Source organism: Manis javanica, chromosome 13 (genome assembly GCF_040802235.1).
Source record: "Manis javanica isolate MJ-LG chromosome 13, MJ_LKY, whole genome shotgun sequence".
Classification (NCBI taxonomy): domain Eukaryota; kingdom Metazoa; phylum Chordata; class Mammalia; order Pholidota; family Manidae; genus Manis; species Manis javanica.
In genome coordinates, this window is record NC_133168.1 from 18,164,426 (window position 1) to 18,182,762 (window position 18,337).

General features: G+C 37.5%; 1 protein-coding gene across 1 annotated transcript; it reads left to right on the top strand.

The window, feature by feature from the left end:
* The first annotated feature begins 586 nt into the window (after positions 1 to 586).
* On the top strand, positions 587 to 18,333 carry AKIRIN2 (akirin 2). Its single transcript, XM_017671694.3, has 5 exons — positions 587 to 822; positions 14,724 to 14,867; positions 16,500 to 16,649; positions 17,651 to 17,722; positions 17,981 to 18,333. Exons 1-5 carry the CDS (start codon positions 588 to 590, stop codon positions 17,989 to 17,991), a joined length of 612 nt encoding a protein of 203 aa, XP_017527183.1. The 5' UTR covers position 587; the 3' UTR covers positions 17,992 to 18,333.
* Positions 18,334 to 18,337: the final 4 nt, after the last annotated feature.

Below are 18,337 nucleotides of genomic sequence, written 5' to 3' on the forward strand. Positions count from 1 at the left end.
CCTATGCACATGCGCCCTGAGTCCGCAGAATTTGAATCGGCGGCGTTGTTATTGACGCCATATTGGGGCCGGCGGCGGGTGGAAGAGTCCTGCGGTGGAGGGGGAGGCGGCCGGACGTCTGTGCTTGAGCTCCCGCCGCAGCCAGCACCTCGCAATCCCTTCACATCGACCGCCGCTCTCGGCTTCTGGCCCTGCCCGGGCGTATCAGGAGCCGCGTTCCGGCCTCACACGTCCCAGGGCTGGTACCGACTTCGAAGGGAGAGGGTCTCAGCGCAGGGGCGCCTCAGCCGCCGCGCAGAGCTCGAACGGACGGCGGGGGCGGCAGAGCCTCTCCCGGGGGAGCCGCACCTGAGGAGACGGCGGAGCCCCCTGACGCGGCTGGCGTGAGCGGCTGCTACCGCCCCTCCAGCCCCCGCCGGGCCGGGCCGCTGCCCCTCCGCCGAGGCGGCGGCGGCTCTCCCCCCGTTGCCGTCGCTCCACCACCGCCTTTCTCTCCTGAGCCCGTCGGCTAGGCTCTCCTCGAGTCCCGAGCCCTTCCCTCGCCCTCCCCGGCCTCTCCCGAGCCCGGCGCCGCGGCTGCCAGGGCCATGGCGTGCGGAGCCACTCTGAAAAGGACTCTGGAATTCGACCCGCTGCTGAGCCCTGCGTCCCCGAAGCGCAGGCGATGTGCGCCATTGTCGGCGCCCACCTCAGCGGCCGCCTCTCCGTCGTCAGCGGCCGCGGCCACCGCCGCCTCCTTCTCGGCCGCCACCGCCTCGCCGCAGAAGTATCTCCGCATGGAGCCGTCTCCCTTCGGCGACGTCTCCTCCCGCCTCACCACAGGTGGGACGGGGCGGGAGAACCGGGGTCCCGGGGCGCGGACGGCGGGTGCGGGGGTGGATGCCGGCCTGCGCCGCTCGCGAAGTAGTCGGGCGACCTCATTCTGTGAGCCCCTCCAGCCTTGGAGACACAATAGAAATGCCGTGATGTCTGGGGGTGGGGTGGGGGGATCGGGAGGTGAGGTGGGCAGGGGCCGTGCCTCGCCGGGTATTGTGGGGAAGAGGAAGGTCCTTTTCTTTGGGCTGAATGACTGGAATTGAGTGTTTCCGTAGTCCGGAGAGCCCCAGCGGAAATGATCAGAAAAAGCGATATTATTCATAAATTTAGGCGAGAGAAGGGTCACATTTCACCCGAATCTCAAAGTCTGACTCCCAGAATCGATTGGTTGCAGCGATTAACTCTGGGACTGAGTGGCTTGAGGCGAGGTGGCAGCCCCTGCCCCAGTCGAGACAGGGGCGATTTTAGTACCGAGGGGATAGGGGTGGGGATGGATGTCACTGGGGCGAGATCTAGGCCTGTCATTAATCACCCACAAGAACGCCACTTTGGCTGAGTCAAGACCTGTTTCCCTAGCAGGGTCAACAACAAAGAAAATGCTCTTCCCGAGTACTGTAACATGATCACGCTATACGTCTAGACCTTGAGAAACTTGAACTTTTAATGAAAAGCAAATCGTATGGACAATTGGGGCTGACGACTTGCTTTTGTTTAGACGTGCTTTACTTCTGTTTAACACAGTATGTTGGGAGAAAACAGCCTACGTCTTGAGAATAATACATCGAAGACAACCCACGATTCCAAGAGATTTAAGATTATTTTTGCTTTTCATCTTGAAACATTTCCTGAAAGTCACTGTGAGGAAATACCTCTTGGCTGCTTTGTACTGCATTTGTGTGCGCCGTTTTTTCTGTACTTTGAAAATCCTTGCGTGCCCCTGGCACAGTCCTAGGATAGGTTTTTGTGGACTAGTAGTGTAAATGTGTTTCCTTTGTGTATGTAGCATGCAAAGGTTTCGTGTGTGCGCCTTTGGTAATAATATGACCTGTAGACAAAGCCTTTTCATAGCTTGATATAAATGCTTCCTTATCACTACCTTAAAAAAACAATGGGCAGTGTATACCTCTATAGTTGGTAACTGCCATTTGGAATTGACTGACTTCTGTTATTTTCAGGCCAGATTTTAAAGTATCTGTCCCCAAGTATATGGAGAGACCCTCAAATGCCTAGGTTACCATTTTTGCTGTTAAATATTTGATCTAAATTAAGGATATACTATTTTAGAGTTGTAATGAGTTTTCAGAGGAATTCCCCTAATTTTATTTAATGACCATACCTAAACTGTTTTCTGAATAAAGACATTCGTTGCCTTGTTGTTAGGTTTTACATTTAAAAAGAAACAGTGTTAAGGAGCTCCTGGTAGTTAACATTATTTTCAGAGTTGGTCTTTTTAAGTGAAATGGTTATTGAAAATTGAAATGATACCGTGGAATCTGTATTTTACAACTATAAGGCCTTTTAAAAATAGCCCTCTCCTAACAATAAATTTCAGTGTACGGGGTGAATTTATACAGTGCTGGGTTTGGGAGTTAAAGTATATTTCAATGCCAGAACAGTCTTGAGGATATATGGTAAACCAGACAGGATCTATAACATTTGTATTAACTTTTAAAGGGAACTTAGAATTGTGTCCTTTGCAAATTTGTCATTTCATTGATAAATGTGTAACTTTGGCTAATGAACTTGGTTCTACATCATCTCAAATTTCAGTTAAGTGGATTATAATAGCAAAATGACAGGAATTACTGAAATTGTTTAAGGCTGCTGATTCAAATTCGCATTTTCCAAAATATTGCTATGTCTTCTGTTCTTGAAGGTGTTTTTGACATCTACTCTGGAAGTTTAATATATCCTGAACTCCGAATTCACACCGTAATTTTTATCAGTATGCTCAAAGTTAATTTAGCTATTTCAGCTAATTTAAATATTAACATAAAATGTTGACTTGAAGAAAGGCAGTGAAAATGCTAACATTTTGAATTGCTTAAATTTACTTTTTGCTTTAATTTTGAATGGCATTCTATACATGATTTAATTTGGCTTTTTGTTTATGTGGCTAGTTTTGTGCATGCCCCTGTATGGTTGCTGTAATACTGTTATAATGGGAGCTGTAGTGTTGTGCAGGTATCAAAGAGCTTCCTGGTTTCATGTCATTGGACTTGGAAATAATTTTCCCAAATTCCTAGTTTTTTTTTTTTTTTTAACAGTTGTGATTCTTAAACTTTACAGGAGGGAATGTCCATATAGCCTTAGCTTGAAGTAATTAGGGCTGGGAAATGGAAAGTGACTTAACAAATTGACTGGGACTCTGTTGTAATGCTGTGTTTTCATTTCTGAGTTCAAATATAATTTAAGCAAGTTACAACTAGAGTACTGAAGTGGATTTTTTATTTTCAGAGCATGTGTATAATTTGTAGTTATTGTATCATTTTTCTTCACTGGGTATTTAAATAGTGTCTTCTGATACATACGTGAAGGCCCGTTGCAGCTGTGCTGGTAGTTGCAGGAACTTGGACACCTGTTTTAAACCCTAGTTTATAGTCATCCTAGGAAAGGAATTCCAAAATTTGACTGGATGACTGTTACTTAAATCTATATTTTTCAAAGAGTTGCAGCTGAATAGAAGAAAAAGCAAAGGGCTGACCAACGTTTTATGAACACAGCCATGCTCATTTTCTATTTCTCTTTTCAAGTACTGATCTTGCAGGATACAACAGCACAGCTGAGTAGTTGTGACAGATTATTTTCCCAAAGCTTGAATATTTACTGTCTGGTCCTTTACGGAAAAGGTTTGCCTACCTCTGGTCTAGGGTGTTAGCAGTGAAGTTTATAATACCCCCCTGGAAGTGGAAAAGGAAAGGTGAATGATGAGTGGAGATAGGGGTGGAAGGGAAGCATTGCCTGTTTGGGAAAATAAGTGCTTCTACTAGAAGCATCAGTACTTATCCCTAGTTAGTTGAAAACAGACTCAAAGTTTTCTGTCCTTGATTGGTTTTGAAACAGCTCAGAATACTACCATTTAGCCAAAAGATTGTTATAACATTCCGGAGAACAAAATTATTTTAATAAAACCAAAATGTTATGTAACATTACAATGAAGTGTTAGTCAAATCCAACACCTTGTTTATCTTAATTGTGTAATGAATGGATGAGTGATCTGGTAAGGAGATCTGGATGTCAACTGTTCCTAAGTTTGCTGGGCATTTTAAAGACCGTTTATATGGTGGTGTTACCATTGCTCTACAGTGCCTTAGGAATTGATTTAGATGAGGAGTTAAATTCCTTTATAAAAACTCATTGTATTTGCTGGAAACTTGCCATGAAAAATGGAAACTGCAGCTTGTGAATGGGAAAGGTTTACAGGAACTTAGATTGTTCAGTAGACATTGAGGCATGCCTGCAAACAGAGACACCAGCTGGCTTAAATGAAGTATAAATGAATCTAGGCAAACAAATGAGATGTCTGTTGGAGGAGGCAGCATTTCACTTCAGATGTCATTTATATTGAGCCAGAAATGTTTCTAATATTTTGTGGTTATTTAAACAGCTGTTAAGTAGCTTCTAGTTTCTCAGTGTATTTGACAAATAAACTGCTTTTAATGGTCTTTGTACTTTGGATTCTAGACATGGTATTTTATTTAGGACCACATATGTAGCTGCGGTTATTTCAGTTCTTTGAATTATGCATGTAAGAATCCTGTAAGTTTATGGCCATTAAAAGCAGAGCACCATTGTATTCATTATTGAGCGTTTATTTTATCTGTGAGTTTTTTTACTTGAAATACAGTTGATACACAATATTATGTTGGTTTTAGGCGAGCTATTGTTTTTGAAGTAAAAAAACAAAGCCTAACTTGAGCACAGAAACATAATGGGTATAAACATGGCTAGATCAGAAAGGCTAGCCCTTCTTAGGTATAGATGCTGCTAACATGGTTGCCACAGAGACATAATCTGAGATGTAAAGGAGAATAATAAATTCCGTCAGTTCTTCAGTGGCTTATAGGAAAACCAATATACTGTGTATTGCTCAGGTAGGTGTTTTCCTCAGTGCTTAGATAGACCCAGGAAGACACAATGCTCGAGGTGGTTTTGTTTTGAAGGGTTTGAGAGATTCAGTGGACGTGCCCAGCTTTGCATATTTTTCCTATTTGAAAAGAGACTCGATTCTCTCTCCACTTCAAGAAGAACGCAGAACTGCAGCATGGGTTTAGTGTTGGTCCCAGCTTTCTTCATGTTAACCTTGTGCTAGTACTGTTGACTCACAGAAGGTTCTCTGCATATGTAAAACTTTCGTGAATTTCTTGCCTTTGAGAAGACTACCTGCTTTCAAAAAAGTATTAAGGAGGGAATACTTTTTCAAGCGTATATGAACCAGTCTGGCATCTGTCTGCTGTGATAAATATGTTTTACAAATGCGTTTAGTTAAATAGATTCATCTTTAATTTTATTGCTGAGTGTAGGGATTCTAGAACTCAGCTTACTAATGTTTCTCAACTTTCTAAACATATCTGGAAATGTCATCTGTCAGCGACAGTCTTGTGGCAAAGACGTGTTAGTAGGAATGCCTCCCTGGATTTTGAGCGGGTAGGGTGGGTCATATGGGACTTGAATAATTTGAAAGTAACCCCAAAGGTATTTTTATCTGCCATACCTTCCCGTATAGTTAATGTCTTACCACAAATAGTTTTAAGACACTGAATTTATTTGTTGAGTTAATCAAGCCCTGTCATTTTCCAAGTTTAAAAAGGTAATACCAGTTCTACCCTCTCTCTATTTTTCTTTGTAGACGGTTTTTGGACAATGATAGCCCCAATATGTGACAAGATATTTTCTTTTAAATGTATGATTCAAACAAATGAGTAGCAAAACGAAATACAGCAATTAAAGATTGGAACAATTCTTTTTCTGAGGCACTTGAAATATACTTGAGTAGTCATTCCCTCATCCTCCTGGACAGTGATGGTAAAGATGGATTATGTACATTAAAATATTTAAAATAACCCTATTTACAAGGATTTTACCATTTTTAGAATTTACTAATTTGAAGAAACATTTTAAAGGTTTTATAAGATTTTTAGGAGAAAATATTTTTGCAGTGTGACATTGATCTTTCATTACTATGAAGAAATTGAGTTACTTAAGTTGAAGCAGATTTCTTATGTGAAGAGAAGATACTGCTGCTGTATTGAGCAGGGAGAGAATCCTTGCAGGTAAATTAAAATTCTGGTGTATGTTAACGGTGTGGGCTTTGATCAGAATTTTGCCGTGTGCCAGGTTGTATAATATTTCTTGTGAAGGTAGGCTTTTTGTGGTGATGCTGTGGTTTTTAGCCTTCCAACTCTAGGAAAACAGCTCATAATAAGCTTTTAGTTTCTCTTGGAATATAACTTACTTTCTTCCCTTTAAAAATCATTAAGTCATTAGGTTTTGTCAAAAATGTCATAGGTTGGTCATTCTTTGCACCATTTTAATTTTATTAAAAATTGTAATCTTTCCGCTAATTTTTGTTTGACTTTTAAATTTCAGGATCTGTTCGTGTACTTGTTTTCTCCAGCATTATTAACATCTGAATATTTTAAAAGTCACTTGTTCAGGCTTTTATGAACTTCATTTGAGTTCCAGATACTATGCTGATTGGGCAAAAGACAGTCTCTCAAGGGACTGACAGAGCTGCCACTGCTGATACTTTATTAGCTAGCTAAACTTAAGTAAACATAGTATAATCTTATGATTTATTAGTATATCTATTTTAATTCCTTGTGAACATTTACCACAACATTATTTTCACCTTATTTGCAGCATAAGTATTGAAACTGGTTTCTGATTAAATCACACTTTTAGTACTTTTGAAATTTTTAAAGAAAAAGTAGTTTTGTTTTTAAGGTGAGTGATGAGACTTGTTTATTGGCCATTTCTGAAATGGTCTCAGTCCATGATGTTCTCATTTTGGCTTAGCATTCATTTTCATTTCTGCTCATGTTAATTCTTAGAGAACTCCCTCCAAAATCAAACTATAGGGAAAGGTTGGAAGGAGGGACCTGGAAAGGTTGATTTTCTTTCTTTCTTTGAAAAATAAGAAAATACTGTTGATCTAACAGTTGAACATAATGTAGAGAGGAATTTGAAAGATCACATAGAGCCGAATTTTTAAACATTTCTGTCTTTGAACTTTGCCTTTAATTGTTACAGAGGATTGCCTCATTTCTAATGCTAAAATATAATTCTCTGTGAGAACTTACTTAAGTAGTGTAATTGGTTAAAAGTATGGGATTTTTTTGATTGCTGGGACTCAGCAGGGAAACCTGATACTCAGTGTATCAGCCATCCATGGCCCAAGGTGAAAGTACATTATCAGAGACTGACACTGTAATCAGTCCTGTGTGGGTGGCAGTGCTGACCTACCAATTTAGAATAATTTCTCACTTTGAAAACACCAGTAGAGCATTCTTTTTAGAGAAAGATGCCTGTTCTAAGAGGAAGCAGTTTATGGAGACTCTTGAAGCACCTCTTTTGTAAATACCTCAATGTAATGTGAAGATTGCTTATCATTATTCTGTTGTAGTCAGTGTTAGCAGTTTCAAAGCTTTAGATAGATGAGAGTTACGCTCCGTTTTGGTTACTACCCTCTTAACAGTAACAAAATTTCAGGGTATGAAGTATCAGTATAATTCATGGTAGTAATCTCTCTATTCTGACATCGTTTTTTGTTGTTGTTGTTGTTTTGGGATCATTAATATACAATTACATGAGCAACATTGTGGTTACTAGATTCCTCCCATTATCAAGTCCCCACCACATACCACATTACAGTCTGACATCCTGTTTTTTAAAAATCAGCTTTCCTTGTGATTTACTGTAACTTCAGGTACTTCCAGAGTATCAGTTCAGTGTAGCAATACAGTACTGGAGAGGGCACTAGGTGTTGAGAGTTTAAGCCCAGAGATCATGCTTGGCTCTGCTACGTTCCAGCTGTGTGACCTTTTCGGAGACACTGAAGCAAAGTCTCTCATATTTCTCATCTATAAAGTTATGCACATTATAGTAGTATCTGCCTCCTAGGGTGGTTGTGAAGATTGGGAATATTTCCTGTTGCTGAGTGCTGGAAGTTGCAATAGGGTAACCTTTTAAATGGGACTTTTTATATCATAACCCAGCAATCCTGCCATTTCAGTGAATAAACACGCCCTTCTACTTCACAGAAAAATAGAAACTATCAAGTGGCAGCTTCTACATTTTTCCCCAGTATCAACATTCCAATATGTGTGCCTATGCTGTTTTCCATTTAGTATCATTGAGGAAGATTAAGTGAGATAATTAAGTCACTTTACACAGTGAGGGAAGGAGCCCCCTTCATGGCAAAGGAAACCTATCCTCTGATTAGTTTTCTCTCTCAACCAGATCCTTGCTTTTGCCTTTAAACATTGTTAAGCCCCCCATTATCAAGTAAATAAAACCTAATTATTTTCCTTCAGCAGTCATCCAGATTCCTCCCCTTCAAAACCAAATTCAGATAGTCACTTTGCTTCCGTTTCTTCAGTTCTCAACTTAACTCCTAGCGCATTTGTCTTAGTCAGGTCTTATCCCAGTCCCCAGCGACTTCCATGGCAAACAGTCAGCTCTCATCTTGACATTTCTTACAGCATCATACTGCTGACCCACTCCCTTCTATTTTTTGGGGAAATGTCAGTTTTTCCCCTCTGAAAAGACTTTCTTCCAAGAACACTTCTGCTGCTCTGTTTTCATCTGGCCATCAGACTAAGGAGTGAGTTCTAGGCGCAACTCCACTCCTATCTAGCTTAACTTCCTGAACAATCACATGCATGTTCCAGACTTTCTTCGACAGTTGACTATTCCTCTCAGTTCCCACCATGGTGAACTTGGACCTTGTATTGACAGAGCTTCTCAGTAGCCACACCTCCCCCAGGAAGTCAGAATTTCTCTGAAGTCTGTTGACATTCAAATATTCACAGCCAGTTTGCAAAATAAACAAAAGATCTCTGTGAGCTTCCAATCAGTGCTTTCTGGAGTGAGAGGTAGTCTTGATTGCTCCTTTAAAGCAGACTAATAGAAAAGCAAATACATTTGTTCACTACCAATCACATAATGAAAATGAATGTGATATTTTAAGAACGGTGTGTTAGGAAAGAAAGAATCTATGTCTATATTAATGTCATGTTATGGATCTCCTTGAGTAGGTCTAATCAAGTTTAAATTGATTTACAGACTGTTTTCCTGCTAGGTATATCTAACTTAGAACTGCAAAAACAATGCAACTGAGGGTAGCAAAAAATTTAGATGACCTTAAATATTTTTGTACTTGTTTGTAATCTCTGCTGTTAACTGCTTTCCTTCTCCCTTCCATTCCCCCATATGTCCAATAATAAATCAATCGCTTTTCTTTTTAATTGCCACAATAGCGGAGCTTTTATTTTAAGCTAGGGAAAGAGACTTAAATGCCCATAGTTGTAGGCTAGTGATATAAATGAGTCAAGTAAGCTCGGTGGAGACTAGTAAATTCCAGCCTTGCTACTGACCTGCAGCATCATCTGGAAATGTATTAGAAATTCAGAATCTCAGGCTCCATTCTGAAGAGTCTACATTTTAACAAAATCCTCAGGTGGTTTGTGTGTGCATTAATGTTCTGAAAGTACTTAACTCATAAGAACTCATGCCCAAAAGATAGCAGCAGCACTGTTCAGCTGAATTTTGCCCCATAGTCCAGTTTTCCCCTCCTACGGTAGCCAGAAATTGGACTTTAAATTTAATGTGAACCACCCAACTTTTAAATGTTGATCTTAAATTCATACTTCTTTATGAAAAGAAAGTATTCATGTCAGGATGGTTCAATTTCCCCTTTCTCTTCCCCATTTACTGCGTTTTCTTGTTTTTATTACTCCTAGCTTGTGAACTACTACTTAAGAGATAGTTGCAGATAGTGTAAACAACTATCAGGGGCTGTCATATCTCTTTAGAATCTATAGAAGTAGATGTATGAAACTCCTTGAATAGGAGGAGCCACTTGCTGATTTAGTGTTATCGAACTTGAATTAGTGACTCCCATTGTACAGTTAATTTGTAAAACTTAGATCTGCAGGGTTTTTAATAAGTTGTATCATTATTTCAAGTAAGTAGTCATTGGCTTTTATAGTACCAGTGAAATAATGCAATTTGACATATAATGATTATGGTTTTTCTTCCTCTTGTAGGAGATAACTGAATGCCTCTTAGTACAGTAAAATATAACAAATTTAGAATCTAAGCCAGTTGCTTTTAAAGTACTGTAGGTAATACCCTGTTTATGTAATTCTGTGCAGCTGTATTATGTTTTATTAGGATTCGTGCTAATCCAAATAGAATTTAAAAGTGTAGATGTAACTTGACAATCGTGTTAAAATTTAGTTCGAGGTCCCTCTGACATAGCATTGTTAAACATCTAAAAATGGCAAGAACTAATACTTTTAGTTAGATGGCTCTTGGCTGCAAGATCATTGCCCTTAAGGTTCCTTTAAGGAGAACATAACTGTTTTTTAGCTTCTGAACAGATGATCCTGGGAAAACAGTCAATTTACAAAGGTAGGTCTCCATAAGAACTCTTAATTGTATTTTAATTTCTGGTATATAGTTCAGAGCTCTAGATTTGGTCTGTTAATTTGGAACAGTTCATAGTCTTAATGGCAACTGCAGGTTTTCTGTTAATTGTGTACAGGTTTTCCATTTTATTTGTGTTCCTCCCTAGAACTGACAAGACTCTCAAGATTTGTTTTTTAATCCTATTGTTTGAGTTACTTGTCTAGATGAACTTTCATCTAGATGAACAACTTTTTTTCAAAGATACTCCATAGAGAACTTGGCATGTAAGGTGATACAAAATGTCTCACATACTTTAACTCAAAACTGTATATTATATCAAACACTAAGGTTTCACGATGCCAGAAGGGAAACAGTAAATATGCACAAGTCTGGAGCGAAAGTTTAGTTTCACATACCCCACTGGTTTTTAAACATCTTATGAACTGTAGAAAGATACTTGATTCTTCCCTCTCCCCAGTTTTGTCATTATCCTTTAAACACATTTTAGTTGTTGCTAATTCCATGTTCCTCCCTTTGCTCTCAGTTCCAACTTGATGCTGTTTCTCATACCCTGACCAACTTATTTTTTTATCCCATCAACTGCTTTTTCCTGCTTTTATTGTTCCACCTTATTCATTTCTTTCTTAAATAATTGGTGGCAACTAAGAAGAGTAAAATCATGTGGTTACAGTAGGCTTAATGTTGCCACAAGCCAGACTTTTTCTTTTCATTTTTATTTAGGTTTTTTGTTTTGTAAATATTCCAAAGGAATGAGTGCTGGCTCATTGATAATCTCCTACATATTAAGGAGGGGAATTTTATTAGCAATCTCAATGGCATTTAGACTTGGGAATGAAAATGCCATTCATTACTAATAGGATTTGCTTAGTACTTTCACTTAACCTAGTACAGTAAAAGAAAGGCTTAAGCGTATTTTATGGTAAAAGTAATGTAGTTTTTAGGATTTTGAAAAGAGACATACAACCATTTGTAGCAGATAGTCATGAAGATAACTATGTATAATTTTGCTGTAAGTGATATGCTGCAAATTCAGTTTGTTTCATAATTCATAAACCAAATATGAAGGTTGCATGATTAAAACTAGAATGTGAAACTGATAATGTGAGGCTTTGACTTTTTCTTTAATTGACTGTAAATTGTGTTGGCAACACAATGTCAGATGTTCATGTACTTGAAATGTCACGTTAGTTTGATAAGAGATGGCAAGATATAAGTAAAGTCTAGACATAGATAATTTATATGAAAGGCCATTGTTCAACTGCAATGGAAGCAGTTTAAGTCAGTTAAGTATTTAGATAGAATTTTAAATGTGAGCTGTGGAGTACTGAATCTGGGGGAATTTCTTGAGTTAATCAGCTCCAGAACTTCATATACCTCTAAACTGAGATAAACTGGGCTTGAGGCTTATATTTAGCTGCCTGTTACTTGTGCTTCTGAGATCTTGGTCCAGTTAACTTGGACCATTCACTACATAATATCGTTGATCACGTTACCAGTAATTAGAGCATCTGAGGGCACAGCGAGGCTTAGATGACATAGTTGCATCAGACTAGATGTAAAAAAGCAGTGCTGGCAATAACATTTAAAATTCTTCAGCTCTTTAATTGACAACATCTCAAGTGCTGACAAAGATGTGGAGCAGCTGGAACTCTCAATTGCTAGTGGGAATGCAGAGTGGTACAGTTACTCAAAAATGGTGTGGCAGTTTCTTACAAAGGAAAACCATGCACCTACCTTACCTGTTAGGCCATCCTGTCCCACTTGTAGGTATTTATCGAAGTGAAATGAAAATTTGTCCACTCATAAACTTGTACTTGTATATTCATAATAGCCCCATATTGGAAGCAGTCCAAATGCCCATTAAAATGAGAATGGGTAAGTTTTGTGTGTGTGTGTACAGTACTCATTAATAAGGAAGGAATTACTGATGCATGCAACATCATGTATACATCAAGAAAGCATTTTTCTGAGTGAAAGATGCAAAAATCTACACTTTCACTTAAATTTTAGAAAAGGCAAAACTGTATAGTGATAGTAGATGGTGAAGGTGGTTAATAGGAACATCAGACAATTTGGGGGAGTGATAAAGTTTTTTATTACGATTTTGATGGTTCCAAGACTATGCATGAACTTGCCAGAACTCATCAAATTGTACATTTAAATTGGTGAATTCATTTGTAAATTATACCTTTAAATTCCTTAGCTAGTTACACGGCTGTCTCTTAAGTATAGAGATTTACAAAGCTAAATTTTAAAAAGTTTAACCATACCTTAATCCTAGGCTAGATCTTGTTTGAGAATATCAAGTGAACAGATTGAGTTTGTTACAACTCTTCTTTTGGTTCATCTTTGTTGGGCTTTGGTTGATTTTGTGAAGCAAAGGGAAGAAAGACTCAGGTAATCTGAGCACATGAGTGTGAGTTCAACGAGTAAGTCAAAATGTTAAGGTCAAGTTATTTGAAGTCACAATGCAAGTAAACTTTAGGATGCTGTGGCATTTTTGATCAGGGTCATGGTAGCTTTGAACAAAAAGTGATAAAACAGTGAAGACTGCTATCTGTCAGAGATCAAAACATTATTTTTAAAACCTTGTGGAATATTGCTACCGAGAGAGTTCTGTTATTAATCCTTGTCCTGGTTGGTGTAGGATGTTGGCTAGTTCTGTTGAACACCTCTGGAATCTAAGGAAACCCATTTATATCAAGGTGCTAAACTGCTCAAATAGACAGCATTTTATTTCACAATGGTAACTTTAAAATTACAAACTGTATTTCAAATATAAAAGGACTGAAAATGACCATGTTTAATATAAACATGTTGACATTTGAAAAATGTTAAGTACAGCTAAAGCATGCCTCACACAGTCATCTTGAATTTTACCATTCTGATTGTGTGGTTTTCTGCTTTACCTGCACATTTATGTCTATGTAAACAACTTTGTTTACACACCAAATTTACATATATGGAAGCTTCACTGAATATATCTTTTGTAAGTTTTTTTAAGTTAAAATAATGAAATTGGCAGAATCTAAAATGTTTAAGGGACTGATTGGTGTCCTCTTGGAGTCTTATCTCACAAAACCCCTAAATTCTTATACCCCTAAATTCTTATTAGGCAAACAATATAAAATGAGAAAAAAGGCATGAGAATTAAGTATAAACGTAAGAAGAAAGGTTTGTTCTCGCCTTACTCTAAATCTCTAGTCTTCAGTTTGTGTTTTCAGTTCATTTTTAAATTAATACTCACTGTAGAATTGATTGTTAAAGTTGTACTCGATTATACTTATGAGTCATTTTATTGCCTGTTAGTTGTCACCTTAACTTAATTTTTGTTTTATTAATCCCAAGCCAAAACAAAATTAACTTTTTGTGATGTAGTTTCACATGGATAGCCTACTGATTTAGGACAGTTGTGAGAAAGTTTGAAGGGTGTGGAAACAGGAAGGGATTTTCTGGAGAGGGTCAATGGTAAGTATTTTGAATTAGAAATCTTTCTGAGGTGAGTCATACTGGCTTAAAGGTTGTTTGATACAACTTTACCTGTTTTGATGGTTGTGGTTGAAGATCATGCACTGTGGTATAAGTGGTTTTTACTGAATACCTGTTATGTACCACTTGTTGGGTGGATTTTTATCCCCAAGATTTATAACATTGCTGTTAATTCTGTAATAGTTGTACGTTCTGTTGAGTTTAATAATAATGGCCATGACTGTTTAATGCAAGATAATTTCTTAGGTCCATCCACTCTCATTTTGCTGACCTTCTGTCACTTGTCACTGGTGTGTGCTTATATGTATACAAAGTTGTCCTCCCTTCTAATTATTTATGGTCTTGGAAAAGCCTGTTACACTGTATGTGCAATGAATAAATAAATAATGAATGAATGAATGAATGACATTTGGGTCTGGGACTCTTAAGAATCTGAGGGGGAAGTACTTGTTTTTGTTCATAAGACTCCCTATCTTTACATTTAATGAAAAACATTCAAATACCTTTTTGTGTGTGTGTGCTCAAAGAAGAATGGTATTGTGGAAGAGTTGGATTCCAGGTGGTAGTGTATAATATATGTGCTGTTTCTGAATGGGTGCCCCATTAATGTTAAAACTAATTCCCTCCAAAACATTAGTTTTCTGGATATTGTTTGAAGAGATCATTTTCAGTAGATTAGTTCTACTAAATAACTGTTGGAAATCCAACATTTTTTTAACTTGAAAGGTTTTATCTTGCCAAACTTTAACTTTTCTTTATTTTAGAACAAATTCTGTACAACATAAAACAAGAGTATAAACGCATGCAGAAGAGAAGACATTTAGAAACTTCTTTTCAACAGTCAGATCCGTGTTGTACTTCTGATACACAGTCACATGCATTTCTCCTCAGTGGACCAGCTTCACCAGGTAATAATAAACTTAGTAAGTGGACAGAAATATTATTTATTTAGTATGGGAAAAGGTAATCCCTTTTTTAGTCATTCAAGCTATTTTTCCCCTTGATTTTTAAAATACATTTACGTAATACATGATCTCTTAAAAATAGGTACAAAATAAATAATTGTCACCTGGATTTGTACCACCCAGACAGCCACCTGTATAGAATATCCCCTAAGTGGACTTCCCTATAAGTGTTGTAATATGTAGACTCCGTTAAAAACAATAATAATATACTGCTTCTCTGTTAGGTATAGATGTACCTTGCCATGGCTGAATGAATACTATGTCATTTTATGAACTTCCTATAATTACCTAACAATTAATGATAGATTATTAGATGCCATTTCTGCTACTACAGTATTTACAAAGATGTCTCTGTACCTATACCCTCACACACTTGTCCAGTTAAGATAAATTCCTAAAGGATTATTTTGATCCTATATTTACCTATAAATTTAATCCTCTCTTTACTTACCTTTTGCTGGAGGGAGTAGTTTGGAAATACACTTTTTTTTAAGGAAGAAAAATGAGGCCTACTTGAAGTGAAGGGAAGGTAAAGCTTTTTAGTGAAAAAGAGACATTAAAGTAGCTCTTAGCTTTAGTAAAGTTCTCAGCAAAATAGTTTTCCTTGAGATAGTATTGCCTGCCCTCCTTACCTTCCCTGCCAGCCGGGATAGGAAAACCTGGACTTTTTAAAATACATTAAAAAGCTATAAAAAGTCAAAATTAGATTAGAAAACAAAATTGTCAAAAACAAATTTGGGGACCAGGTCCAAGTGGGTGAAACACGGTAAGAGGAGAGGTGAGGGGAAAGACTAGACTGTATTAGCAGGAAATCAAGGTTATCATCATTCAGTAGTCATTTTACTTAGAAGATCAATTAACAAAGCATAGCAAATAAAGATAGTTATAGACTAAAGTAGTTACGGACTAAAGCTGGTATACTTTATTCTTGTGATGGACACAGTTCTAACAAGCATGGTTAGTTAACTGGTCCCAGCTTTGCAGGTTATAAAGAGCAAATGAAAATAGGAATTGGGGGTCCCAGGGGCAGATGTACAGAGCAGGACAAACAACTTTGAGAGCAAATTTCTGTGTTTGTGCATAAAATACTTGCAGCAGTGTTAAAATGGATGGCTATCATAATCTTGAGCTTTCAGAAAGATTAATTTCAGATGTTATATTTAAAGAAAGAATGATGATTTTGGAAAATCAAAGTGCCTTAAGTAGTAAGAAAAATGCATTCTGAAGAAATCTTACACATCACAGCAGCTGAGTTGCTGATCTTTAAGGACCCTGAACCATAAAGTTTAATACTGAATATTAGGAATGTATGCTCAGTATTTTTACAAGTGGCCTCCTCACTAGTATTATTAATTAAAAAACAAAAAAAAAACATAAGTTTTGTTAGTATCTTGTAGTTTACTCCACTTACTTTCAGACTTTTTCCCTTAATATTTGACTGCATACATTTTGCTGTGTTTTTCCAGTGTCAGTTGATAGGACTAAACCTTTTAACTGGGAAATACTGTGCTAAAAACTGATGCTTTCTATGATGGCTCTCAGTAAGGTACTTTTTGTTGTTCATGCTGTACATAGGGACTTCATCTGCAACATCCTCACCATTAAAAAAAGAACAGCCCTTATTCACTCTACGGCAAGTTGGGATGATTTGTGAACGTTTGTTGAAAGAACGTGAAGAGAAAGTTCGAGAAGAATATGAAGAAATATTGAACACAAAACTTGCAGGTATGAGAAGAATTTATTTTAGGATCTCCTAGAAACTCACTGTAAGAAATGAATTATTTCTCATGTGTCTTCATGTCAGTTAAATTACTCTTTTAAAACACTGGTACAGATGTTTTTTAAGAACACAGAATTTCAGTTCAGTTCAGGAAAGGAACCTTCCTATATATAGCTCATGGTCCTCCTTAATGACCCATGAAGTAGTATTTGTTAGGCATTCAGATCAGCAGCAGTATTAATAGAACTAGACTTTTCTTTTGGTGCACCCTATGCTAAACACTGACTGGCTGTTTATGTCACTTTGTGGATTTTGGTCTTTATATCTTTCATGATAATTTTGCTGTCAGTGTAGACATTTGAAATAATCTGGCACTATATACATCATTTTAGAGTATCAAATTGTAGTCTTGTTTTAATTAACCAAAAAATTTTTAGTGAAATCTGACAAAGTTCAGTAAATAAAATTTATTACATTTGATGATTTAAACAGAATTTCCTCCTTGGTTTCTAGGCCACAGATTTTACTGGGTACTGTAAACTGTTTGATTCTTAAGGAGTTAAATTAAGGTGCTAAAATAGGCAAGAGAATTTGCTTAGTTATATAACATCATTTTCTGTGGCATCTGATTGGGTTACAGTTGGATGTTTTTGGGTATATCATAAAATTTTTCCTCTCACTGCAGTAAATTGCTACTCATAGATATTTAACAATAACCTTTCAGAGTAAAAAGATAACTTTATTTGAAGCCTTTTATTTTTAATAGGTTAGGAAATAAGCCCTACCTTGCATATACACAAGATCATGTGATTTGGACTAAAATGTAGGTTTCATAAGTTCCATGCTCTTTCCATTTGATACACTATTATTACTTCTGAGGTTTAATGTCTGATTAAGTGCCAACTAGAATTATTTCACTGTACAAGTTGAGTTTTTCAGTTTATCTGGCTTTAATATGTTAGTGCATTTTGCAGATCCTGTAACTGACACGAACCTTTATTTATAGAACAATATGATGCATTTGTGAAGTTTACGCATGATCAAATAATGCGACGATATGGAGAACAGCCTGCTAGTTGTAAGTATTTCATTTTTAAACTGAAAACAAGATAGTCTTTTAAGGAGAAGATATTCATTTTAATTATCTTTATACCTAGGAAGATAATTTTAAAAAATCATGGGGAAAAAGCTTGGAGGGAATCAACATCAAAACTTTACTGAGGCTTAATTTTGGTTACTTAAATAACTAGCAGTATTGGGGATGCAGGTCCCCAATTGGTATGTGTTTGAATTTGACCCGGACTTTGCACTAATTTTCCTTTTCCTCCCTTTTCAGATGTTTCATGAATCACGTTTTCTGCATTTGTGGGCTGCCTTGTTCCTTGTTGAGTTGTTGCAAGAGGTCCCAGTTATGACGTGCAGCAATGCCAATACCCCCGTGAAAACAGGTTATTTCAAGCTTTCGTCAGTGGCAGCCACTCTTAGGCAGCAACTGGTTTTGGAAATTCCCCTGATGTCAATACCATCCGGATGTGGACTTTTGCTACCTGTATTAATGCCAGTGGCCTCATTTGCTGTATCATTACAATTTGGCTTCTTATAGTAATATGTTTGAAAAGGATTAAAGCTGGTATTCTAAGAACATGCCCTTCACTGGTTGTGTAAATAAAACTGTAGAATGACACTTCAGATG

Coding starts and splice junctions, on each gene's coding strand:
- AKIRIN2 (XM_017671694.3), top strand. CDS start 588: ATGGCGTGCGGAGCCACTCTGAAAAGGACTCTGGAATTCGACCCGCTG. Junction 823..14,723: donor CTCCTCCCGCCTCACCACAG/GTGGGACGGGGC, acceptor TCTTTATTTTAG/AACAAATTCTGTACAACATA. Junction 14,868..16,499: donor CAGTGGACCAGCTTCACCAG/GTAATAATAAAC, acceptor TGCTGTACATAG/GGACTTCATCTGCAACATCC.